Source organism: Bombyx mori, chromosome 23 (assembly GCF_030269925.1).
Source record: "Bombyx mori chromosome 23, ASM3026992v2".
In the NCBI taxonomy this organism is placed as follows: Eukaryota; Metazoa; Arthropoda; class Insecta; order Lepidoptera; family Bombycidae; genus Bombyx; species Bombyx mori.
In genome coordinates this window covers 12926655-12953275 of record NC_085129.1, presented here as the reverse complement: position 1 = coordinate 12953275, position 26621 = coordinate 12926655, and the positions used below count along the sequence as shown (strand labels likewise).

The 26621-nt window shown below is 39.8% G+C and overlaps 2 protein-coding genes and 1 long non-coding RNA gene across 4 annotated transcripts in view; 2 read left to right on the top strand and 1 right to left on the bottom strand.

The window, feature by feature from the left end:
• The first annotated feature begins 1218 nt into the window (after window positions 1–1218).
• Window positions 1219–2247, top strand: LOC134201156 (uncharacterized). Its single transcript, XR_009976374.1, has 2 exons — window positions 1219–1408; window positions 2120–2247. It is a non-coding gene; the product is annotated as an uncharacterized LOC134201156 (long non-coding RNA).
• A 13994-nt stretch (window positions 2248–16241) lies between these two features.
• Window positions 16242–17638, top strand: LOC110386338 (uncharacterized). Its single transcript, XM_021352250.3, has 2 exons — window positions 16242–16382; window positions 16491–17638. The coding sequence occupies exon 2, from the start codon at window positions 16503–16505 to the stop codon at window positions 17586–17588; it is 1086 nt and encodes a 361-aa protein (XP_021207925.1). The 5' UTR covers window positions 16242–16382; window positions 16491–16502; the 3' UTR covers window positions 17589–17638.
• Window positions 17639–20593: 2955 nt separating this feature from the next.
• Window positions 20594–26621, bottom strand: part of LOC101742565 (serine proteinase stubble) — a 122214-nt gene continuing 116186 nt past the window's right edge. For both annotated transcript variants that reach the window (XM_038019382.2, XM_038019383.2), the window contains exons 7-10: window positions 25676–25868; window positions 23801–24098; window positions 22633–22782; window positions 20594–21916 (exon numbers count right to left, since the gene is read on the bottom strand). In XM_038019382.2, coding sequence (XP_037875310.1) covers window positions 21779–21916; window positions 22633–22782; window positions 23801–24098; window positions 25676–25868 — 779 coding nt within the window. In that variant the 3' untranslated portion in view covers window positions 20594–21778. The remainder of the gene's footprint in view (window positions 21917–22632; window positions 22783–23800; window positions 24099–25675; window positions 25869–26621) is intronic.

The following is a 26621-nucleotide window of genomic DNA, read 5'->3' as shown; positions in this document are numbered from 1 at the left end:
AGTAGGTGAGCTCACGGGGCTCAAACCTGACGATGTTGCTAACACGAACCCTAGCAAGAGTCGTGCTTCGCAGAATCTACCACCGGATCGGAAACGCGACCCACTGAGAAGATCCGGCGAGAAACTCAGTGGGCTGTGTCTGAGAGTTAATTTACTCGTCGAGCCCTTCGTCGCAAGCGACGGGTTCGACGAGAACGGTGACCGGTGCTTGAAGTACCTAAAAGCACCGTTAGTGGATCGGGAGGATCCGAGATGACGTGAAAACGAACCAATGAAAGCACTTTGATAATGAATACAATATGCTAGGCATTGACCGGATTATGTCATTTAACATTGATGAAATTATCTTATATGTTAATCCAGGTATTTGTATGCCAAATTTATCCTAATCAGTTCAGCAGTTTTGTGTCATACAGTAACAAACATGCAAATATGCAAAATTTGATATTTATAATATTAGCATAGGGTAAATAGAAATTTATTTAAGTATGTGTACAAGAAGTATATATACTATTTATTTTCTTTGAGTATAGTAAAAATTCGTGATGATGTAGTTTAGCTAATATAATACCAAAGGTTTTAACAGACAAAGATATTGTTGTGATTTTATTTGTTCGTACTGTTTATCCACGAGAGGGGGCGAGCGATAAATTTCTAACAAATATTTGAAATAAATTTTCGAGAAACTAACAACGGCACGTGATCAGCATTAACGAACTACAAAATGATGAAATAAGCTCAGTGGTGTTAGGGCTTGTACAAAACAGAATCAGCCTCCGATATGCTGATTAACTGAGTAATTAACTGATGTGTTGCTAATTTCCAAAGCAATCTCTGAAATTTGCGTTTGTGTCAAAAAAAAAATTTTGTTCTGTAAACGGTGCAAGCAGTCAACTTGCATTAAACCTGTAGGCTCTTCGGGTGAGAGCTTCATGTGACCTAGCTTTATATGAATTCAGTATTCCGGAAACACATCACGATCTCACATAGGTTCGCCATGTCTTTGTTCGTAGTTTCACGTAATATTTTAATAGACATATAAAATTCGGTGTTTTAAGGTATGTTATATTTAATATAAAAATATGTACTAGAAATGATAAATTCTTACAAGTAATTAATGTAACGTAAAGGATAAATAAGACTGTATCAAGACACCAATGAGATCTAAATCTAAAGAGCAGTCACTATGATTCTTATTTTAATTGGAACGATCATCGATATATTACCACTAGATCCCGCGTAAAGGCGTCAAAAGTAACCAAACAAAACAGTGCTTAGATTCATATTAAGCACTGTTTTGCCGTCAGTGTCACGCCGACCGTCGAGTGGAACGATCCTAAAATGCGCTGTAAAAAGATGTAAAAAACACGCTTACAAAGAGAAAACAACATGAAATTTAGTATTTTTGGTAAGTTTTATAATTTTTATTAACAGATAGTGATAAATATTTGAAATAAATCAGTTATTCTTACCAAATTAGTACTTCAAGAAATTAAATCCTATTATTTTGCTTCGCAGCTATTTCTTTCGCACACATAATAACAGTTACATGCAAGACAAGGATGAAATAGGGCTATTTCAGAACAAGTGTAGTGGAGTCACATAATTTTTTATTTTTTTATTATTTTTTATTGCTTAGATGGGTGGACGAGCTCACAGCCCACCTGGAGTTAAGTGGTTATACTGGAGCCCATAGACATCTACAGCGTATTTACGCTGCCATTTGCGCATTTGCGCCACCCACCTGGAGATATAACTTCTAAGATCTCAAGTATAGTTACAACGGCTGCCCCACCCTTCAAACCGAAACGCATTACTGCTTCACGGCAGAAATAGGTGGGGTGGTGGTACCTACTCGTGCGGACTCACAAGAGGTCCTACAACCAGTAATTACGCAAATTATTTTGCGGGTTTCATTTTTATTACACGATGTTATTCGTTCACCGTGGAAGTCAATTGTGAACATTTGTTAAGTACGTATTTCATTAGAAAAATTGGTACCCGCCTGGGATTCGAACACCCCGTGTATCGCTAGATCAGATACGAATGCAACAGACGTCTGTACAACGGACGGCGAAATGAAATCTGTAAACTGGAATTTGTTTTTACATTTTTACAGATTTAATAACAGAGTAATAAAAGAAAAAAGAAGCGACAATGATTTCAAACCTAATTGCTCCAGTGTGGTTTGTGCAGACAAGTTTACCGAATCTGACATGTATTTAATAAATAAAACAATTTGATGGGGATTATGTTGTTGTGATTTAAAAAGCTCTTATCCATTTTCCCCACCGATGTGCAAGGTACAATAGAGCTAACGCAGTATAATTATCTATAGTTATACAATATTTGTTGTTAATCATAAGGAATTAAGTTGAAAAAATTTAATGAATATGAATTAAAAAAACATAATACAAAATAAATTACTCGAAATATTCTTACAAAAAAAGTATAAAGTGCGACTCCGTAATACTCTGTTCGGAGCAGTAAAGTCTTAATATCGTAAGTTTAAAAAGGCGTAAGTAAAATGCTATGCGTGTAAATTTTTTCTTTATTTTTAAGGAGATAAGGTTAAATTTGGAATAAAAGTTATTGTAAAAAACTATCTTTTTCTGTCATTCATGGCGTAAGGTTGTAAGTGAATGTTAAAATAATCTAAACTGCACTTTATTACTTGAGGAAAAGGCATAGTTTAGGTTACAATTATTATATTATACATCGTTTTTCTCCACTTGATGGTGTAGTCAGATCAGTTAGTCGATGCCATTTTGTGTTTGGTTTTTGTATGTGATGCGTTATCTAGTGGTAATATATCGATGGGAACGATCATTAATTCATTATCTTTAAAAAATTCAAAATGCATTAATGTTCTATATTAAATGTATTTATTTTAACATTACATCGTGTGATGTTATATGGTTATGATTAGCTCAACGTACGTTATGGCCCCAAACGACGTCACGCATACTAAGATATTTAAAACGAGTGCTGTTTTGAGTTGGAAAAAAATAAGATGGCGGAAAAAACAATAACAATATATAATAAATACATATACAAAAAAGTGACACTAAGCAATCTATTTTCAAAGCATTACACAAAAGAAAAATGAAGTAAATTATCCAAGGCACCGATACAGACATTTCAACGGCATCCACTACAAAAGATTTAACGAACAAAAAAACATTAGATACAAAACAAACTAGTATTAAACTTACTATTACTAATCTTACTATTCTCTACTATAACAAAAACACATACGTGCGTAGGAGTGGTGACAAATAAATCAAACAATTGAATTTAAACATAGTTTGACGTGTTTTCGTAAACACTCTTTGTTACAGCTTAGTCTTATACGTTTTCATTTGGTTGACGCGTTAATGCGTTTCGACATAGATACTCGTAATACACATAAATTTGTTATAGATAAGTAACTCAAGCACTCAACAAAAATATTTACGGGCGTCGGTCACCAGATGGCTTCGCTTCGATTAGTTTTTCATTGCTCCTGTAGATAGCATAAACACATTACCTATCCTATGTTTTATTTGTAATAAAGGATTTTATAAATTTTCAGTCATAAATTGATAAAATTTAAATAATTTGTCTATACAAATAAAGACTTGTATGTTTTTTTTTTCTGTGTTTACTTATACAATAATTAAATGCCTTTACTTTAACAACATATAAGTTTAGGGGCATCCGCTACAAGATGTCGCTAGTTTCCATACAGAAAAATATTTGTCTTAAAGTATCGCAGTTTCAGGGCCCTAACGGTCCGAAGCGGCACAAATCATAACAAGTTTTTGCAAAATCACTTTTAAATGAATCCGTGGGTAGTATTTGTTTTAGTTTGCTATTTTTTATGCTGTATGGTGTTATGGAATAGCACTAACCAATATCTCTTCCCTCTAATCCGTTTCTGTGCGTATCCTCAAGAACAACTAACATATTATTTCTTTATTCTTTATTGTACACACAGTTAATATTACAGTAATTGCGATAAGATATAAAAATGGCGAGCTTAACTCAACACTTCAACAATTTACTACAGAATGGACAGCAGCGTTGTTGTACCAGAAATACTGGGTTTACCAACTGGCATTTGCTACTAGGGCACATTGTAAATCCATAAAAAATAGACCCCTACTATGCACCGAATCTTTTATCTATTAAGATTCGGGTTCTAGAAAATAGTAATACGAAAAGCTATGGACAGCCAATTGTGTTCGTTTATAAAATAACTACAATTTAATCCCGTTAATCCGAATCTAATTTTATATTTTCGCTCATGAAATTTATTTCTTGTAATATGATCAGAGTTTACGCTTTTATTAATTATAATTTTGTTTCGTAAAATGAAAGGTAATTAATAACGATCGTGCTCGATTCACTTCGTTTAGCCGAATTAATAGTTAATTTTAACTTTAATTCATTCGAAGCTGATATCGAGTTTGTATTAATTACTCAATAATTTACCGATGACATTAATAGAAACATTAAAGTGAATTATTTGTTTCCATGATTATAATTTTTTCAGTTAAACAACAAATTTTTATTCCATTGGTAGCATTGGTAGATTGGTTTTGTTGTGTTAACAAATAACTATATAAGAACATGTTTACTCCCTGAATAATCTATGCTAATATTATAAGGCTGAAGAGTTTGTTTGTTTGAACGCGCTAATCTCAAGAACTACTGGTCCGATTTGAAAAATTATTTCAGTGTTAGATAGCCCATTTGTTGAGGAAGGCTATATAACATCACGCTAAGACCAAATACAAGCGGAGCACTAATAAAGAATGTTTCAAAATCGGGTTTTTTTTTCCTATTTGTGAGCCTTCCGCTGCGTGCGCTGCAGAAACGGCTAAAGTTTCGCAAAAATAATGTATGACACAATTGCTCCTCTTTATAAGATCTAAAAAGTCTGCGACAGCATATGTCAATATGTTAATGTTGGCTCACTATAAAGTTTTTTGTGCTAACCAAATCTGTTCTAAAATAAAGCATTATTTGTGAACCATTCTACGCGGACGAAGTCGCGGGCAAAAGCTACTAACAATATATAGTGGAAATATCTTCAAACCAAATGTTTTTTTTTTTGTGAACTCAATTATTTTGGAAGGCGGTTACACCCTTAAGAACCGATGGCATATTCATGTCTCGACCAAATCAGGCTGAACCGTGTAGTACCTACCTGTCTAAATAATGATTACGCCACAATACATTACAGTCCATATTTCAATAACACAGCCTGTTTTTCGTTGCTCAAGAGTTATCTTTATAACAATATTTAGTGATTTAATAATGTCATGTAAATTTTGTGTGATTTAGTTATATCTTTTTAGAAAAGAACCAGTTTTGAATTTCTTGCGGATTTTTCTCAGTTCAGAAACTGTAATCCGAATCGGTTGTAAAGTCCTAAGAATTTAAAAGGTTCTTTGTAGCAGCTTATTCCTTAAACTTTCTGTTCAATTAACTTGAAAGTTTCAATCATATTTGATTTTTTATTAGCAAATGTGTCCCATCAAATATATTTTCTTTTTTTTCTTCTCAACCACATGTCTTATTCCCAGAACTTTAGGCTTTACCGCTCCGCCTTTACTAAGAATGTGTCTAACCTTAAATTTTGAAACAACTCGTAAACGGCGTTGAAGTTCAGATGATGCTCACGTACTAAGTGGAGATCGTCCGTTGGTAAATATTGGTCTGAGACAAAGGAGAACGTGCAATTGAACTCAAAACGTTTCGCGGTACAAGTTTTGAGTGATTGACTTTTTTTTTAAGATTGAGGGATTACTGATGGCCCGTTAGCCTTTCTAGTTTCTTTAGGCCAGGTGGGCGAAGGCTCAGCCAGGAGGGATGACATTTGCTAACAGCTACCCGAGCGCCTCCGAAGGAGACCTAATAACTCAAGAGCAGCTGCTTCGCGAATGAATCTATTACCGGATCGGAATCGCGACCCGCTGAGAAGATCCCCGCTATTGACGTATGAGGTAACAAAGCCTAGATTTAGAATGTCGTCGGTTAATTTCGGAAGTCGATTTTAATATTAATATTTCTGTTGAAATTCTCGCATTCATTTTAAAAGTACAATTAATTAGAATATTATTAATTCATATAATATACTGGTAGCTTCTAATTTCGACTCGTTCTCGGAACTTTGAATGACGTACGTATAATCATCTAGATTGAAAACCTTAGATTTGTATAAGCACCTTTTATGAATCGGGTTTTATTTAATATCAAATGTGATTGTTTCTTTACTAACATTTGACTTTTCTTTAATTTCGTATTTAATTTATTTACAAAAAGCTTAATGTTTAAGCAAAATAAAACCAAAAGTTTTAGTTTAAATAATAGATTCGTTTATTTCGAGATAATTTAAAAAAAATATGCTTTAGAGTTTTTCTAGACTATCTCTTTGAAGACCGTTTTGCGTAATAATTTATATAACAATTAAGAATAGCTTAGCGTTATGAATTAAATATAAGCTTATGAACTAGACCAAAAATAACATACGTGGGTAGCCCAGCATACACACTTTCAAAGGCAGTATGCTTCTAGAATTTTCTTAGGAAATAACTTTAATTTGTCCCTGTGCGATGCTGTTAATAACAAGCTACAATTGAGGGACTATACTCATGACTAATTTTAAGACCAATTTAAATGAAAGTTTTGGATTATATTTATGCCACATGTTAAGTACCAGATGTAATTAATGCAAAAAATTGAATATACAATTACTTTTACTGGTACTTTTTTACTGGTGGTAGGACTTCTTATGAGTCCGCACGGGTAGGTACCACCGTCCCGCCTATTTCTGCCATGAAGCAGTGATGCGTTTCGTTTTAAAGGGTGGGGAAGCCGTTGTGACTATAGTGAGACCTTAGAACTATATCTCAAGGTGTGTGGCGCATTTACGTTGTAGATGTCTATAGGCTCCAGTAACCACTTAACACCAGATGGGCTGTGAGCTCATCCACACACCTAAGCAATAAAAAATAAAAAAAAATTGCGGAACCACATTAGTTTTACATTAACCATTATTTTATTTATTTCTTGCATTGCTGAGATAATTCATTGCCTATTTAATGGTAAATGGTGACCGGAGCCGATATTCAATAATTGAGAGCCACCACCTACTTCGACATGAGGTAGATATGTATGATTGCTTTTTGTTTTATTAATTACTTTTACAGGCGAACTAGAACTCATGATCTACCGCTGTAAAATAGTTACTGCAGTCCATAGAAATCACAACGTGAATACCACTACTTGGTGAATACAACTTGAGATATGAGGTCAAAACCTCAATTATTTTAGAACGGCTATATCGCTCTTCAAAATGAAATAGGTAAATTAGTTGTAATCACCCATGTGGAAAGACAATACATCTCACAAGTAAAAGGACATTCCAGATCGCAGTGAGCTAATGAAATTCTCTGAAAACGCTGATGCTCATTCTCTTATGTATCCTTTAGCGGGCCGCAGTTTGTTCATTCATATCCTCAAAATGATGAATCATTAAAACCAAAAATTATTTTCTATTCCTAGCTTGGATCCTAAAGAACTAATCACCCAAGTCAAAACAGTCAAAATAGTCTGAAGTCGTCGTGGCCTAATGGATAAGACGTCCGGTGCATTCGTGTTGAGCGATGCACCGGCGTTCGAATCCCAGGCGGGTACCAATTTTTCTAATGAAATACGTACTCAACGAATGTTCACGATTGACTTCCACGGTGAAGGAATAACATCGTGTAATAAAAATCAAACCCGCAAAATTATAATTTGCGTAAATAATTTGAAGGGTGTGGAAGTCGTTACGAGGGACATAAGCAAGCTGCTTTCCTTTTCCAAGCTTGATTTTTTACATCCCATCCGGCATTCGCGTCGAATACTTCTCAGTTTTCGTAGATATGAACGACCAAGGTCTGAAATTAAAGGCAAACCGCCTTTATAATTATGTCTACAACGCGCGGAAATCTAAGAAAATTATTCCTTTGTTCACATTCAATATATATTTTTTTACTTCATACACCTCGATTTGAAACATACCTCAATTGGTCCAAAATTGATTGAAACATAACTAAATCGGTTTTATTAGTTCCCGTGAGTTCATTGAAATTCATTCGCAAACAATGTACGTATATTTACGAACGCACATCCGTCGACTTAAAATAACGAAATAAGAAAAAATCTTGTTCGGAATTTACTCTTAAAACAGGGGTTGCATCTCAAGGGAGAACCTTCGCTGTTTGATTTTTTTATTTGCTTTGTACGAGTTACGTAACAGGCCTCCGGATAGGAATAAAATTATTATTTGTCAAATTTGTGTCTTCTTAGAGCTCTAGGGAAGATTTGTATTAATATCGTATAAGAAGGAAATTACGTGATGCTTCCAGGAGAGTTCGGGGTTTTTGGTAATCGAAAACGTAAGGTTGGGTCTAATTTTATACGCATTTATGGGGATCCGTGTTTATTTAAAGGAATCTTCTCCTATAGATAGTCGCATTAGAACAAATTGGAAAACTACTTACAAAATATCAATAGAAAAACTGTTCTTTTTAATCATTAAGATTGATTTGATTAAGTTACCTTTAGTAGTAGATAACATCAACGATTTAGTTGGCGTGGTACTGATGACTGCGCCAACACAATATAATTTAGCATAAGGGCAAGAAGAAGAAGAAAAGGTGGTAGGACGGATTGTAAAACCACACGGGTAATTACCAATATATTGCCAATTTCTGTCGCGAAGCAGTAATACCAAACGCATGAAGATATTATTATGAAGACTGGGACAGCATTATAAAATCGAGGCCTCTACCTCATTTCCCAAGTTGGGTGGCCACATACGCCTTGTAATGACCACGGACTCCATAACCATTTACCACAAAACAATGCCTAAAATATACTAAGTAAAAATAAAATGCACCCACATTCACCGAAATGGATTTAATCTTTTTCCCTACATTTATTTTTGTTTTCTTATTTAGCTTGCGACAGAGACGGATAGATATAACTTTAATTAATTTGTCACAAATACTATTGATAAGGGCTATCAATCGTGAACACGCTTTAACCATACTAATGATTTAAGGGCCTAGTCTCGGCCCAAATATCTCTCGCAAAAGCCCGCAAAGGGACATCTACAAAAGGCAGAATTAAAAGATTTACACATACTGTAGACTTGCACGTATGTTTAAATTTAATTTCAAAGGCTAGATTTGGTAGGCAGCGGCTTGGCTCTGCCCCTGGCATTGCTGAAGTCCATGGGCGACGGTAACCACTCACCATCAGGTGGGCCGTATGCCCGTCTGCCTACAAAGGCAATAAAAAAAAATTAAAAAAAGGCTAACCGATAATTTTATTGAACTAAATTATTATTCATTAAATACAATACACACACTGTCATTCAACGGGTTCGCAATGATAAAGAGGCTGACTCGTATCAACTCAGTTTCAACATTGACATGTTTCGAAAGTTAAAAATTTCAATCTTGTATATTATAATAGTTTTTATTTAGTAGCTTATGCGTCTTCTTTCCCTACCTATTTGCTGGTAGCCTAAGGGACTATTCCAGCTACGCGCGATAGGTAAGATCAACCGAAAAGAATTTGCTGACACTAGCCTTAGCAAGAGCAGTGCTTCGCAGAATCTACGACCAGATCGTAGTAGCGACCCACTGAGAAGATCTGGGTTAAAGAAGAAGATAGGTTAGGTTGCGTAGGAGGTTCGGACCCCGGCCCGAAAAAAATAAAAAAATAATAAAAAGGTTGCGTCTATTTGCATTGCACACACATTAACGGGCTCTTACCACAATTTTCAGGTAAATGAGTTCTCGATATCTCTGAAACTCGAAGCTTGATATTTCGAAACTAGTCTGTATTCGTAGTGATTCTACAATGCCTTTTAATCCGTATGTCATCGATTTCATTGGAACTGAGTTCAGCCGAGTCAGCCGTTCTGTCATTGCAAATGGAATTTTCTCACATTTCCGAAGCTCAAATGCAGCACAATAGAGGATCGTTAGAAACTCGGCGTGTATTGGAAACGTTTTCCTGCATCGTCTTACAACTATTTCCAGTGAGGGGTGCAACTCTTGGATAATCGAAAAATAAATTGGTTTTCTTAAAATTGTGACAGTAAAATTTATTCTTATATATAATATCGTCTGGTCAAACAGATACGCGTTAGATTTAATTTATTTTCATTCTGCTATTGATTTTATCTTTACTTGGCTCTTTTTGAATTCCAACTAGTTTTTTAGAAGACGACCAGCTACCGAAGCCCTCAGCACCACAACTTCAATATCTAACCTTGGGACAAAAGGTCAACGTTTCCAGTGAACTAAAAAATATATTTTTTATTGTTGGTAGGACGACTTGTGAGTGTGCACCGGTAGGTAATACCACGCTTCCTATTTTTTTCGTGACGCAATAATGCATTACGGTATACAATATTCAAATAATTGACTGAAATACTTACTCTAAGCGATTGATGCGTGGAATGAAACGTATATTGAAATAAGTAGGGTTCCATTAAAGATTTTTAAAACACCGCTTGGAATAAAATATGCTACAACAAAGATATTGTTTAACTTTTGTTTAAATTTGAAAGTTCTCTTATAAATTGAGCCATCTGCAAATTTGTATTTAATCTTACGTTAACACTATGTGATTTATTCTGAGCACGCATAGGTAGGTATAGCACAATCATGCCTATTTCTACTGCAAATCCGTAGCAGTACTGCCGGAGAACCGTGAGTTTGCCTGTCCATCTAGTAAACACACAATAATAAATGCACAAACATCTATAACTCTGGATGTAAGTTCATGGCATTCCGATAGAGGCACCCGTCACGTGCGGACGTGCTCATCGTCCACTCGATCGCCCGGTCTTTGTTCGCCCGGCTTTTGTTAGCCCGGCCATTGTTCGCGCGGCCTGTGTTTGTGGTACATCTGCCGACTAAGTGCTCTTTCTGGAAGTTTTTATTTGTTTTGTTTCCTTTTGTTGTTTCTGTGTTCGTGGTACATCTGCCGACAAAGTGGTTTCCTGCAAGTATTTATTTGTTTTGTTTCTTTTCGTAATTTCTGTTTTGTTGTGCTTTTTCTTTGTCCTGTAGTAATCGCGCCGCATTGCCACCTGTGTTCAATAGAACCGCTCAGGTCCGAGAAGTTGGGGCCTCGCCGCAAGGCGAGTGTTTTCAAGACCCGGGGCCGCCCCACCTGGGTACTCAGCGATCATGGACGCTGTATTCGCGGAATTCCTCCGACTTCGCCACCCACAGCTCGCCTCGGAGTTTTTGGCCTTCAAGGCCAATCACACTGCGAGCCCTCTCGAGGACTCCGCCGCGCTCGCTGCTCCTGCGTCGCCTGTACCTGCGTGCAGAGCTTCTGCATTGAGCACCGCAGCCTCTGTCGTGCCTGCCGCTCCCGTGTCGCCTATACTGGCGAGAAAAGCTGCTGCGTCGTCCGCCGTGACCATCGTTTCAGCTGAGCGATCATCCGCGGCCTCCGTCGCGCCCTCTAAAACACCTACACTTGCTCGTAGGTCGCCTGCACCCGCCTCCTTGTGCTCCGACTCTGACTCGGACATGGAGGTCGACCTCGCCCCCGCCTCATCGACGGATGGATTCACCCTGGTACAGAAGGGTAAGAAGCGTGCCGCGGAGTCTCGAGCTCCCGCGGCCGCTAAAATTAGCAAAGCCGTGAACGCGTCGCGCCCCCGCCCTCAGACTCCCGTTGCGCCCCCAGCCCGTGCCACTCCGTCGCCGCGTCCGGTGGCACAAAATAAAACCCAGACCCCTCCCCCGGTTATCCTTCAGGAGAAGGCAGCTTGGGATCGAGTTTGCCTGGCCCTTAAGGCCAAAAATATAAATTTCACGAATGCCCGTAACCTCGCGAACGGCATTCAAATTAAGGTTCAAACACCCGACGACCATAGGGCCCTCTCTTCTTACCTCCGTAAGGAGCGTATAAGTTTCCATACGTATACGCTCCAGGAGGAGCGCGAACTCCGCGTTGTAATACGCGGAATCCCTAAAGAGTTAGATGTAGAGCTCGTAAAAGCCGACCTGTTAGAACAAGGCCTACCAGTGAATTCTGTGCACCGTATGCACACCGGTCGCGGTAGGGAGCCATATAATATGGTTCTAGTCGCTCTCCAGCCTACCCCCGAGGGTAAGAAAATCTTTAACACACAGACCGTCTGTAGGCTCTCTGGTATCGCTGTCGAAGCCCCCCATAAAAAAGGCACTCCTAGCCAGTGCCATAACTGTCAATTGTACGGGCACTCTTCCCGTAACTGTCACGCGCGCCCCCGATGTGTTAAGTGTTTGGGCGATCACGCCACGGCCCTCTGCGCTCGCGACCAAAAAACCGCGACGGAACCGCCTAGCTGCGTCCTGTGTCGAACACAGGGTCACCCCGCGAATTACCGTGGTTGCCCCCGAGCCCCTAAAATAAATCGCCGCGTCGCCCGCCAAAACCGCCTCCGAGCTTCCGGCCCAGACATCAAAGCCTCGGCACCCTCTGCGTCGCAGGCTAAGCCAGCGTTCGTTCCGGCGGCGGTGCCCAGTGTCTCGGCCTGGGCAAAACCGCTGCCGTACACGAACACGGCCACAACTCCCTCCTCCGCGATTCGTCCCGCCCCCGCGACTCGTCCCTCTCCCGCGACTTGCCCTCCGACCGCGTCCGACAATCTCGCTTTAGCGATCGACTTCTTTCAGTCGATCAACTTTGAGCGCGTTAACGCTTTGGGCGACGCCATTCGCGCTGCCTCCACTGCACAACACTTTATCGCCGTTGTGCAGGAATACGCCGACGTATACGCGTCATTAAATACGTACGTCCTCCCCTCACTCCGCCGGTAATCAATGGCGTATATAAGTAGAATAAAGCCCCTATCCGTAACGATAGGATTTTTTAACGCTTACGGTCTCGCAAATCAACGTGATCAGGTTTCTGACTTTTTGCGTGACCACCAAATTGATATCTTTTTAGTGCAGGAGACCCTACTTAAGCCCGCGCGCCGTGACCCTAAAATCGCGAACTATAACATGGTCAGGAACGACAGGCTCTCTGCCCGTGGTGGTGGTACCGTCATTTACTATAGAAGAGCCCTGCATTGCGTCCCGCTCGATCCTCCCGCGCTCGCTAATATCGAAGCATCAGTGTGCCGAATCTCACTGACGGGACACGCGCCGATCGTTATCGCGTCCGTTTATCTTCCACCGGATAAGATCGTTCTAAGCAGTGATATCGAGGCGCTGCTCGGTATGGGGAGCTCTGTCATTCTGGCGGGCGACCTAAATTGTAAACACATCAGGTGGAACTCACACACCACAACCCCGAATGGCAGGCGGCTTGACGCGTTAGTCGATGATCTCGCCTTCGATATCGTCGCTCCGCTAACCCCGACTCACTACCCGCTAAATATCGCGCATCGCCCGGATATACTCGACATAGCGTTATTAAAAAACGTAACTCTGCGCTTACACTCGATCGAAGTAGTTTCAGAGTTAGATTCAGACCACCGTCCCGTCGTTATGAAGCTCGGTCGCGCTCCCGATTCCGTTCCCGTCACGAGGACTGTGGTGGATTGGCACACGCTGGGCATCAGCCTGGCTGAATCTGATCCACCATCGCTTCCGTTTAGTCCGGACTCTATCCCGTCTCCTCAGGATACCGCTGAAGCCATAGACATCGTAACGTCACACATCACCTCGACATTAGATAGGTCATCGAAGCAAGTTGTAGCGGAGGACTTCCTTCACCGCTTCAAATTGCCCGACGATATTAGGGAACTCCTTAGAGCTAAGAACGCCTCGATCCGTGCGTACGATAGGTATCCTACCGCGGAAAATCGTATTCGAATGCGTGCCCTACAACGCGACGTAAAGTCTCGCATCACCGAAGTCCGAGATGCCAGATGGTCTGATTTCTTAGAAGGACTCGCGCCCTCTCAAAGGTCCTACTACCGCTTAGCTCGTACTCTCAAATCGGATACGGTAGTAACTATGCCCCCCCTCGTAGGCCCCTCAGGCCGACTCGCGGCGTTCGATGATGACGAAAAAGCAGAGCTGCTGGCCGATACATTGCAAACCCAGTGCACGCCCAGCACTCAATCCGTGGACCCTGTTCATGTAGAATTAGTAGACAGTGAGGTAGAACGCAGAGCCTCCTTGCCACCCTCTGATGCGTTACCACCCGTCACCCCGATGGAAGTTAAAGACTTGATCAAAGACCTACGTCCTCGCAAGGCTCCCGGTTCCGACGGTATATCCAACCGCGTTATTAAACTTCTACCCGCCCAACTCATCGTGATGTTGGCATCTATTTTCAATGCCGCTATGGCGAACTGTATCTTTCCCGCGGTGTGGAAAGAAGCGGACGTTATCGGCATATATAAACCCGGTAAACCAAAAAATCATCCGACGAGCTACCGCCCGATTAGCCTCCTCATGTCTCTAGGCAAACTGTATGAGCGTCTGCTCTACAAACGCCTCAGAGACTTCGTCTCATCCAAGGGCATTCTTATCGATGAACAATTCGGATTCCGTACAAATCACTCATGCGTTCAACAGGTGCACCGCCTCACGGAGCACATTCTTGTGGGGCTTAATCGACCAAAACCGTTATACACGGGAGCTCTCTTCTTCGACGTCGCAAAAGCGTTCGACAAAGTCTGGCACAATGGTTTGATTTTCAAACTATTCAACATGGGCGTGCCGGATAGTCTCGTGCTCATCATACGGGACTTCTTGTCGAACCGCTCTTTTCGATATCGAGTCGAGGGAACCCGCTCCTCCCCACGACCTCTCACAGCTGGAGTCCCGCAAGGCTCTGTCCTCTCACCCCTCCTATTTAGCTTATTCGTCAACGATATTCCCCGGTCGCCGCCGACCCATTTAGCTTTATTCGCCGACGACACGACTGTTTACTATTCTAGTAGAAATAAGTCCCTAATCGCGAAGAAGCTTCAGAGCGCAGCCCTAGCCCTAGGACAGTGGTTCCGAAAATGGCGCATAGACATCAACCCAGCGAAAAGTACTGCGGTGCTATTTCAGAGGGGAAGCTCCACACGGATTTCCTCCCGGATTAGGAGGAGGAATCTCACACCCCCGATTACTCTCTTTAGACAACCCATACCCTGGGCCAGGAAGGTCAAGTACCTGGGCGTTACCCTGGATGCATCGATGACATTCCGCCCGCATATAAAATCAGTCCGTGACCATGCCGCGTTTATTCTCGGTAGACTCTACCCCATGATCTGTAAGCGGAGTAAAATGTCCCTTCGGAACAAGGTGACACTTTACAAAACTTGCATAAGGCCCGTCATGACTTACGCGAGTGTGGTGTTCGCTCACGCGGCCCGCACACACATAGACACCCTCCAATCCCTACAATCCCGCTTTTGCAGGTTAGCTGTCGGGGCTCCGTGGTTCGTGAGGAACGTTGACCTACACGACGACCTGGGCCTCGAATCAATTCGGAAATACATGAAGTCAGCGTCGGAACGATACTTCCATAAGGCTATGCGTCATGATAATCGCCTTATCGTTGCCGCCGCTGACTACTCCCCGAATCCTGATCATGCAGGAGCCAGTCACCGTCGACGCCCTAGACACGTCCTTACGGATCCATCAGATCCAATAACCTTTGCATTAGATGCCTTCAGCTCTAATACTAGGGGCAGGCTTAGGGACCCCGGTAACCGTACTCGTCGAACTCGACAAAGAGGTCGACGTGCAACCTAACCCATGCATCAGCCCGCTGAGTTTCTCGCCGGATCATCTCAGCGGGTCGCGATTCCGATCCGGTAGTAGATTCATTCGCGAAACAATTGCTCTTGAGTTGTTAGGTCTCCTTCGGAGGCGCTCGGGCAGTTGTTAGCAAATCCCACCCCTCTTGGCTGAGCCTTTGCTCGCCCACCTGTCCTGGTGAAACTGGAAAGGCCTTCGGGCCACCAGTAAACTTTCAATCATAAAAAAAAAAAAAAAAAAAAAAAAATGTAAGTTCAAAATTGATCATCAATTACGTTGAAAGTTTTCAAAAGCTGTTTTCTAAGTTAGTCAGCTGTGACTACGAAAGCTTTAAAGCATGTGTTCGAAATACTACGTTCTCTAAGTTTACCTGTGACCATTACTATTTTTCTGTGAACACGCAATAACATTTGCTTAAAACAATTATGTACTGAACCCTTAATGTTAGATATCAACTAAGCTATTGTGGATTACCCTCATAGAATAAAAAAAACTGTTTTCTTAAATAATGACGAGAGTTCAAACAAATACTTGATTATTTTAATTTTTAATTAGTTAGTTATTAGTTTTAGTTGGGATGGTGTACTTTTCTATCACAGGAACATAATTAAAATAGTAAGTATTGTGTTTAGTTTCAAAAAAAGAGACTGTATGTTGGCAAATAGGAAAGCGAGTACTTCCATGTAGAATTTAAACAAATAAATTAATAAAAGTTGTTTTTAGGAATGCCAAACAATGGGTTTAAAGGTAAATCCTGATAAAAACACGAATAAAACTGAAGCCCAAATAGAAAAAACTCCGGAACACACCACCGAGAAATCAGAAACAGAAAATAAACATTTAGAATCACAAAACAAGCCTGATAAACAAAAATCAAATAAAAGTGGAACAGAGCACAGAAAAAAACCGAAGCAAGAGAAAAAGCGTTCAATAGATCATAATTTAGTCACTACCTATCACCCCAGGCCGATGCCTCCATATTGCCCGTACTGGCAGCCATGCTGGCCACCAATAGCAATCTGCAAATGGGCTCCATACTTTCATTTTAGTAACACCATCCGCAGTTTCCAAATACCTGTCATAATAAATCCGAATCAGATTTTGGCACCGGTGCCCAATCCATATATTGGAATGGTCGCGCCACCCGTTCTGTCACCATTAGTTCAGTATGGAAACGGAAGTAAAATACCACATAGGTATGAGCCTCTGGTTAATCAAACCGATGTTCCGGACTCATCGGTTCTGGAATACGTTATTAATGAAATAACGGACGATAATTGTGACGATTCAAATTTTAGTTCAATTATCCGCGATGACGATGACGAAAAAAATAACAATAATGTCGCAATCGATGATAAAGACACACGAGATGCTGATGTAGCAGAAGAAAGAAAAGAAACTACCACAGATCCGTTAGAAGGCTATCTAAAACTACCGAAAAATCTTTTTCCTAAGGCCAGATCTATTAAATTCAATCCGAATTTGATGATAGATGAAATTTGTAAATTGCCGAATATACTACAACACACTCCTTGGATCTTGGATTTAGAGTTCGGTATACCAAGAGCACCGACAACCAGAGTCATACCGGCTTACAACGTTCAGTTCAATAGCATCCACTGTAAGAACACTCCCGATGCGATCCATCCAGGGTTTGATAGTTGCGGTCAAGATTTCAAAGAAATGTTTTTGTTTTATTACGATTCTATCATTTCAACTTGGTACAATGGCTACGTTATTTGGAATAATGATAACTCGATTGATAACTTTCAAAAGTGGTTGATGCTACCTCTGCAGCTGTTAGGAATGTGTTGGTCATGATTGAGTTGTGGGCACGTGCAGAGACGTGTACTACTATTTTATTTGCATGTCGCATGAATTTATAAATAATGAAATTTTATGTAACATAATATTTTAATGCATAATTGAACTGTACGTGTAAATTGTAATTAATTTTAATTTAATAAATAATGTATTGCTTGAATTAATTTTTTGATACAATACTGTTTTTTTTTGTTATTATTTTTATATATATGAGTAATAATAGGAGTGTTTAATGATTTTACAGCATAATAATATAACTGACTCGACAATTGTCATCAAAATCTAGTGGGAAAGGAAATCGTTTATTAGCGTAAGTAATAATTTAAATAGCCTAATATAAACTGATAAATGTTTCCAATTCTAAAAATAAAAAGTAGTTAATCGATTTAAAGCTGATTAGAAACCTTTTTTTATTGCTCTTGTAAGCAGACGAATATATGGCCCACCTGATGGTGAGTGGTTACCGTCGCCCGTGGACTTCATCAATGCCAGGGGTAGAACCAAGCCGCTGCCTAACATAAATTGTCCGTATTTGTTCGCAATTTTTTTTAGCTTTTAAATTGTATTTTGAATAGTTCATTTCTGGTATGAATTTGCATTGCGTTTCCTATAACGAATCGTTTTGACCCATATTCGGGGTCCCTAATTACGCAGTCGACATTTGCGGTCAGTTGCCGCGGAATTTAATACGCACTTACGTCTAATTCGTTGTTCAATAGTACCAGAATTAGGAATATTCCAGTTGTAATTGTGAAGATTAGAGAAAAAGAGAGAGATTTATTGCAATATTCAGGTAACTATTCGTGTTGAGGTGTATACAGGTGTATTCGTGTTGAGCGATGCACCTGTGTTCGAATCCCAGGCGGGGTACCAGTTTTTCTAATGAATTACGTACTCAACAAATGTTCACGATTGACTTCCACGGTGAAGGAATAACATCGTGTAATAAAAGTGAAACCCGCAAAATTATAATTTGCGTAATTACTGGTGGTAGGACCTCTTGTGAGTCCGCGCGGGTAGGTACCACCGCCCTGCCTATTTCTGCCGTGAAGCAGTAATGCGTTTCGGTTTGAAGGGTGGGGCAGCCGTTGTAACTATACTTGAGATCTTAGAACTTATATCTCAAGGTGGGTGGCGCATTTACGTTGTAGATGTCCATGGGCTCCAGTAACCACTTAGCATCTGGTGGGCTGTGAGCTCGTCCAACCATCTAAGCAATAAAAAAATCTGCTATGATAGACGGCTTTATTGTATACTTGAAAAAAATACATTTCATAAACAACGCCCACGCCAATAAAAATGATATAGATAGCAGTTTGGAAGTAATGCAAGCGGGATAGTTTTCGGTAGCCCCCAGATAAGTCTCAATACGTTTACACATTTAGAGCGATTCAAAAAATAAACACACGTCATTAAAATTATTAGTATTTGTATCTATAAATATTATGTATGTTATATATACACATATGTTTAAGTAATATCACCTTCACACTACACCTACCAAGGTTCATCTCTGCACTCCCCTAAGGTAGACTGTTAGAGAATGCCTATGGCATTAAGTCCGCCTTTATACTTTCTAGTATATGAAGTTATAAATAAATAAATAATATTCAATACTGACATCACATTTGGAACCCTGTAAATGAACGAATATTATAGTAGTAGGTGAGCTATAGCAAGTTTTCATTCTAAATTTAAATGAATAGACGCGCCTCTCAGCGCTATGTGGTAGCTGGGGCCCATACATACTTACTGGTGGTAGGACCTCTTGTGAGTCACCACTTAACACCAGGTGGGCTGTGCAGAGCTCAGTGCCGGATTAACCATGTAGCAAGAGTAGGAGGCCCCGCATATTTAAACCCACTTATCTCTGCCCGAGCTTAATTTTTTGAGTGACTTATTAAGAAAAAGTTGTTTATATAAACGTCTAGAATTTCAATCAGCCTGATAATCAGCTCTACAAAAAGTCTGACGTATGCAAGCACACCTACCCGACACAGTGTGGATGTGTAGCAGAATTGTAACCTATAGATGGCAAATAAAGATATAGACTATTGATTTATTTTTTTACCACTTTATACTTAAAAACCCATAGTAGATCAAGGGCTCTTTGAAATAATTTGCTACGGGCCCCGCGCTTGCTTAATCCGGCGCTGGCAGAGCTCGTCCATCTAACTAAGCAATAAAAACTAAATAAAAATAAAATACAATAAACAATGTCTACAAAAGTCGAAGTCTCAATCGTAACGAACGAGAATCAACCCCATCCTTAAACACAAATAATCAGAACAAACCTCCCGTCACTAATCATGTAAGACACAAACATCAAAGGCCCTAAATGAACCACTTATTTTCATTTATTTTCCCTTCCTCATTTCGATTACCGAAAACAAATTTACAAAATGTTATGAAATTCGCGAAATCTTGTTTTATTGCTCGACTAATGAAGTTCAAGGAAATTGACCTTAATTATTTGATATTGCAGAAAGCTGTCCCGGATCGGCTTTCTAAATAATAATTGCTTACCTCCTTTGAACTAACAATTGAGCTACGAAAATTTAATACAAGATTAAACAATTGCCTCACAGATTGATGAATAAGGTCTATACTGGTGGTAGAACCATTTGTAAGTCCGCGCGGGTAGGTACCGCCACCCCGCCTATTTCTGCCGTGAAGCAGTAATGCGTTTCGGCTTGAAGGGTGGGGCAGCCGTTGTAACTATACTTGAGACCTTAGAACTTATATCTCAAGGTGGGTGACGCATTTACGTTGTAGATGTCTATGGGCTCCAGTAACCACTTAACACCAGGTGGGCTGTGAGCTCGTCCACCCATCAAAGCAATAAAAAAAAATAAAAAAAAACTGAGCTCAATATTTGTGACTACTCAATGCAATCTAATCTCTGATTAATAAACAACTTCACTTTGAATTTTGGACCGCGTATGGACTGAAACATACTGAATGATGACATTTGAATTCCGCATTATATTAAAACAAAAATGTAACATTTATTTATTTATTTATTGATTTAATCATTAACAAATAATCACTGTGCAAACAATTCGTCAACATCATTATAAACTATTTAAACAAAATGTTATAGAATAAACACATACAAAAAACACAAAAATTACTAAAAATAATAATTGATTGAGCATTTTGACATTTTCGCCTTTCATGTAACATGAAATTAGATACGAAAAAAAAATTCACAAGATCGATACATTCGTACAAGATTATGATATTAATACAAAAGAATACAAATCATACAAGAGTTTGCTTTCATATTTGTTACTTGATTGCTTAGTGCGATCTTTGTAACGTTCTCGATAGCGTAAAAGTTAACTCAAATTTGTATGCAGGTGTAACAGCGCCCCTAGCGATAAACATAGGCAAACGTTCCAACTTCATACAAATTTGAGTTAACTTTTACGCTATCGAGAACGTTAAAAAACTCGTACTAAGCACACTGAACAGAACAGTAGACGATGATGAGGTATTTACAAAGCTAAACTGTCTATAGTGCCGATAATACTGTAAATACAATAAACTTATTAAATAACAGAGGCAAGACCGTTACACGTTATATATACACACGTATATAATTAAACATTTTTTAATCTATTTATTTATTTAATTTAGACATTCTTAACAATAATGGTATTTACAAATAATGATTTTTGAAACTCGTAAACATGATGATCCGCGCGAAGATCGAATACAATTGATATTAGTTATTTAGTGCATGTCGTAAAATACAATCAGTTTAGTGTACTTCCGTCTGAAACGAATTACGCTAAAATGAAAACACATCTAGATAGTTCTACACAGAATACAACCAAAGCAGTAGTGACAAGGGCGTTTATTATTGTTCCAGCCGAGAATTTTCACCCGAGCGAAGCTCATCACTATACATCCATACAGAATTTCGCTAAAGCGAGTTCTGTAGAGCCTCAAGGTGGACTTTTCCAAATAAAACGCCTCAGAAAACGTTGAATCAAATCAACATTTTTGAAGGTAACTCACACTGCACTTGTTCCATCATCATTATCATCATCATCATCATCATCATCATAATTTCGTTTCATTGTCATTAAATTATCATCTACACCGTTCACTTCGTAATCACCAGTAACCGTTTTAAAGTCACTATCAATTTAATATTACCGATTATTATTTTCATTGGCTTATGAGTTAACAGTCTGTAGGATCCAGGGAACGAATTTTGATATTCTCGTACACACACCCGGTAAGTTTGCTTCGCCGCATCCGATTCCCCAGCTGATTATACCAGCTAGGAAATATCTTTGATCTTTGCCTTTAACCTGAAAAAAGTATTCAAATATATTTACTGGTGGTAGGACCTCTTGTGAGTCCGCGCGGGTAGCTACCACCTCCTTGCCTATTTCTGCCGTGAAGCAGTAATGCGTTTCGGTTTGAAGGGTGGGTCAGCCGTTGTAACTATACTGAGACCTTAGAACTCATATCTCAAAGTGGGCGGCGGTATTTACGTTATAAATGTCTATGGGCTCCAGTAACCACTTAACACCAGGTGGGCTGTGAGCTCATCCACCCATATAAGCAATAAAAAAAAAAAAAAGCTCAAAGTCTCATTTTCGATTTTTTTTATTTACTTTATGCTAGAATTTTCCCTTTAGGACTACGAGTATAACAGCATTATTAGAACACAAAAACATATAGCTCGTGAATAGTATTGATTTTATGCATTTTAACATAAAAAAATTAAACTATGGGTAAATACGAGATCGTGTGAACAATTGTCTCTTCGCGAACCCGTCGCTTGCGATGAAGGGTTTGGCAAATAAACTAACCCATAGACACAGCCCACTGAGTTTCTCGCCGGGTCTTCTCAGTGGGTCGCGTTTCCGATCCGGTGGTAGATTCTGCAACAGCTCTTGCTAGGGCCAGTGTTAGCAACGCCTCCTAGTTTCAGCCCCTAAAGCTCACCTACACGTTAGGGTTACGCTGACATAGCCTCTCAATGCTATCAGCTTAGGTAGTAAAAAAAATAATCACTGACCTGTAAGGGTCCGCCTGAGTCTCCCTGGCAAGAATCGTGGCCTCCTCTTTCGTGTCCCGCACAAAGGAAAATGTCAGGAATGAATTCCTGTCGTCCCGCCCTCAAAAACATCGACTTGCATCTCTCATTGGAAACAATTGGTACTTGTACCTGTAATAAATTGTTATTGATATTGATCAAGAAGTTAAATTTGTCGTTAATTTTCTATTACCAGACATTTTTTATTACTATCCTACGTCATAAGAATCTGTACAGTATTGATGAAATTAGAAATTATTAGAAATATATATTAGAAATTAGGCTTTAAATCTTTGTAATTAAATGTCCCTTTTTTGGTTATAGTACCAATAATTTGACGTTTCTCAATTAGGTTTACTCCATTCAAATAGCTGAAGAAGTTTCTTTGTTATAATATTTTTTCCAAATTTTAAACTTTAAATAGCTCTCCTGGAAAGTAGCAAAAATATCGGCTAAACGAGATAGCCGGGTGAAAACCCGTCAAATTATTATAGTGTCTTTGTCATTAGCTCATCTCGTCAGCTTCGCTTATCTATTTGTATAAGGTATTTTTTGAGGATGCGTGAATTAAATCATAGTTGGTTACCGGAGTCAACACAGAAAATAAAGTGTCGCGACCCTCGAGACATTAGATCGAAGTCTAAATTCTATTGTAAGGCGGTTATACCACTATTCAAATCGGTACTTCAAATCGGTAAAGAGAATATAATTTAAAATTTTAGCGATATATTTTTAAAACTTTATCCTTTGCGTAAAGACGAGAAAGCGTCAAATAAAGGTTATTCATAATCTGTTGAGGTACCCACTTAAAATAATTGAAATATATAAGTATACCATATATGCAATTCATTTACAAATCTTTTCAAAATGTTGCTTCGCAAATTTCAAACAAGATTTCGTTTTTTTTTATTGCCCTTGTAGGCAGACGAGCATACGGCCCACCTGATGGTGAGTGGTTACCGTCGCCCATGGACTTCAGCAATGCCAATGGCAGAGCCAAGCCGCTGCCTACTTATCTACCTCAGTGTATCAGTTAAGAATTGATTTTATTTATGATTACTTTCCTATTCCGTTGTATTTACATAGGACAATAATTACGTAAATAACCTGATAAACTTCAGGTCTGAATGGCTAGAAGGAAACTGTTTACCTCTTGTAACACCGAAGGCAGTACTCCGCCTTCCGAGAGCCTCCCCCAGCCGGTGACTGTCGCGTTCTCTCCAACCAACAAATCGTCCGAGGCCGGCAAGCATATCGGCGATATATGCGGAGCGAATTGCACGGACGACTCCAGTTTCACCAACGCCAAGTCGTATTCGTATGTGTAGAAATTGTATTTTGGATGAACCGCCTTTCTGGCTACACCACGTTCGACAAATGGATATTCCTCTGATACTGTAGAGAAGTCGTATTCTCCGACCCTAATCCTGATTTGTGAGGTCAGAAGGCTGTAATAAGAAAGACATCGTGCTTAGACATGAACTTTCCCCTTCCCATTCATAAGCTAGACCGCCCGAGAGAGAGATGAGCAGACTTTTCATGATGCGCATATAGTGCGACGTCACGCCGCACGCTTATTCACAAACACTACACTAGCGCAACGTGTGAAATGTGTGAATGTGTTGAACGCGAGCTACATGGTAGGCGGAGTGGGGAGGTGTTAAGTTTTATTTTCGTTACGGAATTTATTGATTCGGTCGCCGCGCTCAAAGCCCGCGATAAAAGCTATGCAATAGCCTAAAAATATTAATTGGTTTTTTGTAAAGTCGGTTTGCGGACAATAGTTTTACGTGATAACGTAGCAAAACTATTCGAACTGCTAGGTCTGACGTCACGCGGGAAAATCGCGCCTCTCTATCGCTTGTTCCGCGCTCTCGCTTGCACGCTTGAAGTCGTCGTGGCCTAACGGATAAGACGTCCGGTGCATTCGTGTTGAAGCGATGCACCGGTGTTCGAATCCCGCTGGCGGGTACCAATTTTTCTAATGAAATACGTACTCAACAAATGTTCACGATTGACTTCCACGGTGAAGGAAATAACATCGTGTAATAAAAATGAAACCCGCAAAATTATAATTTGCGTAATTACTGGTGGTAGGACCTCTTGTGAGTCCGCACGGGTAGGTACCACCGCCCCGCCTATTTCTGCCGTGAAGCAGTAATGCGTTTCGGTTTGAAGGGTGGTGCAGCCGTTGTGACTATACTGGGACCTTAGAACTATATCTCAAGGTGTGTGGCGCATTTACGTTGTAGATGTCTATGGGCTCCAGTAACCACTTAACACCAGGTGGGCTGTGAGCTCGTCCTCACATCTAAGCAATAAAAAATAAATAAATAAAAACGCTTGGGCTCAGGGGGAACGTGACACCTTTTCGTGCGTGCAGCCGGTGTTCATCGATTTATAACGTATATCGCGTCGACGACCACGCGGAGAACAATACTTCTGTTAGAAATTTCTCTAAATTCTTTCTTCCGATTTGATTTGTTCTCATTTAACAAAAAACGAAAAAAACCACTTCAATTTCTCTAAACCGAAGTTATTTGTTTTCGACATAAAATTTTACACGACAACAAGCTAATAAAATAACATTTAATTAAAACAATTACAGTTTTTTCTCTGGTTTTTTTACTGTCCAACTGTATTAGTTCCAATTGTTGTTAATGTTTTACAGTTTTCCTAGTCACGAAGAAATGAAACTGTTATGTCAGAATAAAAGTATTCGAAACATCAGAATAAAAAATGCGTGATTGAACCTTAAAAGTATTTTTAATTACGTCCGCGACTCGCAAAAGCCGAAGCAAATACCAAAATAATATCTGTTTTTTTTTTTTTTTTATTGCCCTTGTAGGCGTACGAGCATACAGCCCGCCTGATGGTGAGTGGATACCGTCGCCCATGGACTTCAGCAATGCCAGGGGCAGAGTCAAGCCGCTGCCTACCGTTTCATCAAATCCACGAAATATAACTATCATTGCCCCATCCAACAACCAGTTAACTGTGTGAACACAACGAACTATTAACTTACTCGTCAACGCAATGCCCCGCGGTTGCGATCCATCCTTCGTTAATAATGGCCCCTCCGCAGCGGTGGGTCGAGGAAAAACCGAAGAAAGATGTCCTCCTCACAGACACTTGCCACGGCCAGCGACCGAAGCTCGAGTCCTTCCCGCCCATGATGCGGGTCTCTGGTCGCGGCCACATTGAAGTCACACCACACTCTGTACACAAATATTAATCTATATTCAAGTACTATGGAATAGGCAACCTACTGAGTTTCTAGCCGGATGATCTCAGCGGGTCGCGATTCCGATCCGGCGATCGATTCTGCGAAGCGCTGCTCTTGTTAGGGCAAGTGTCAGCAAATTCTCTCAGGTTGAACCCATGAGCTCACCTACCCATCATGGAATAGCCTCATAGAAAAAAGGTAAATACAAAAAGACAAACCAATTAAAGACAATTATCTCCTATGTTTCTTAGTCATTTTTTTATATTATGAAAAGCGCTAATTTTATCTTTTTTTTAAATACATTCTCAATAAACAAAACAAAATAATCGGTTGTCTGTAAAGTCGGTTTACTATTATTTTACGTGATAACGTCGGTAGCAGAACTATTCAAACTTCTAGCTCGACGTCACGCGAGAAGAGAGATAAATGTGTCACAAGCCAACGCTTGAGCCGTTCGTGCCTCTCTATCGCTTGTTCCTTCCTCTTGCTTGCACGCTCAGACGGAACGTGACACTTTTTCGTGCGTGCAGCAAATGTTCATCGATTTATAAGACGTCATCACGTCAAAACAAATGCAATAAATTAAATGAATTAGAATCTTGAGCCGTAACTGATTATGATTGAATTTTGTTTTGTTTCGGTTTGAAAGGTAGACAGCTTACTTTGTATTCAACAACATTGAGTCATCCACCGTAAGTGTCAGTAATTGGCCGCATTCAAGTTGTAATATCGGCTGGCTCAAGTA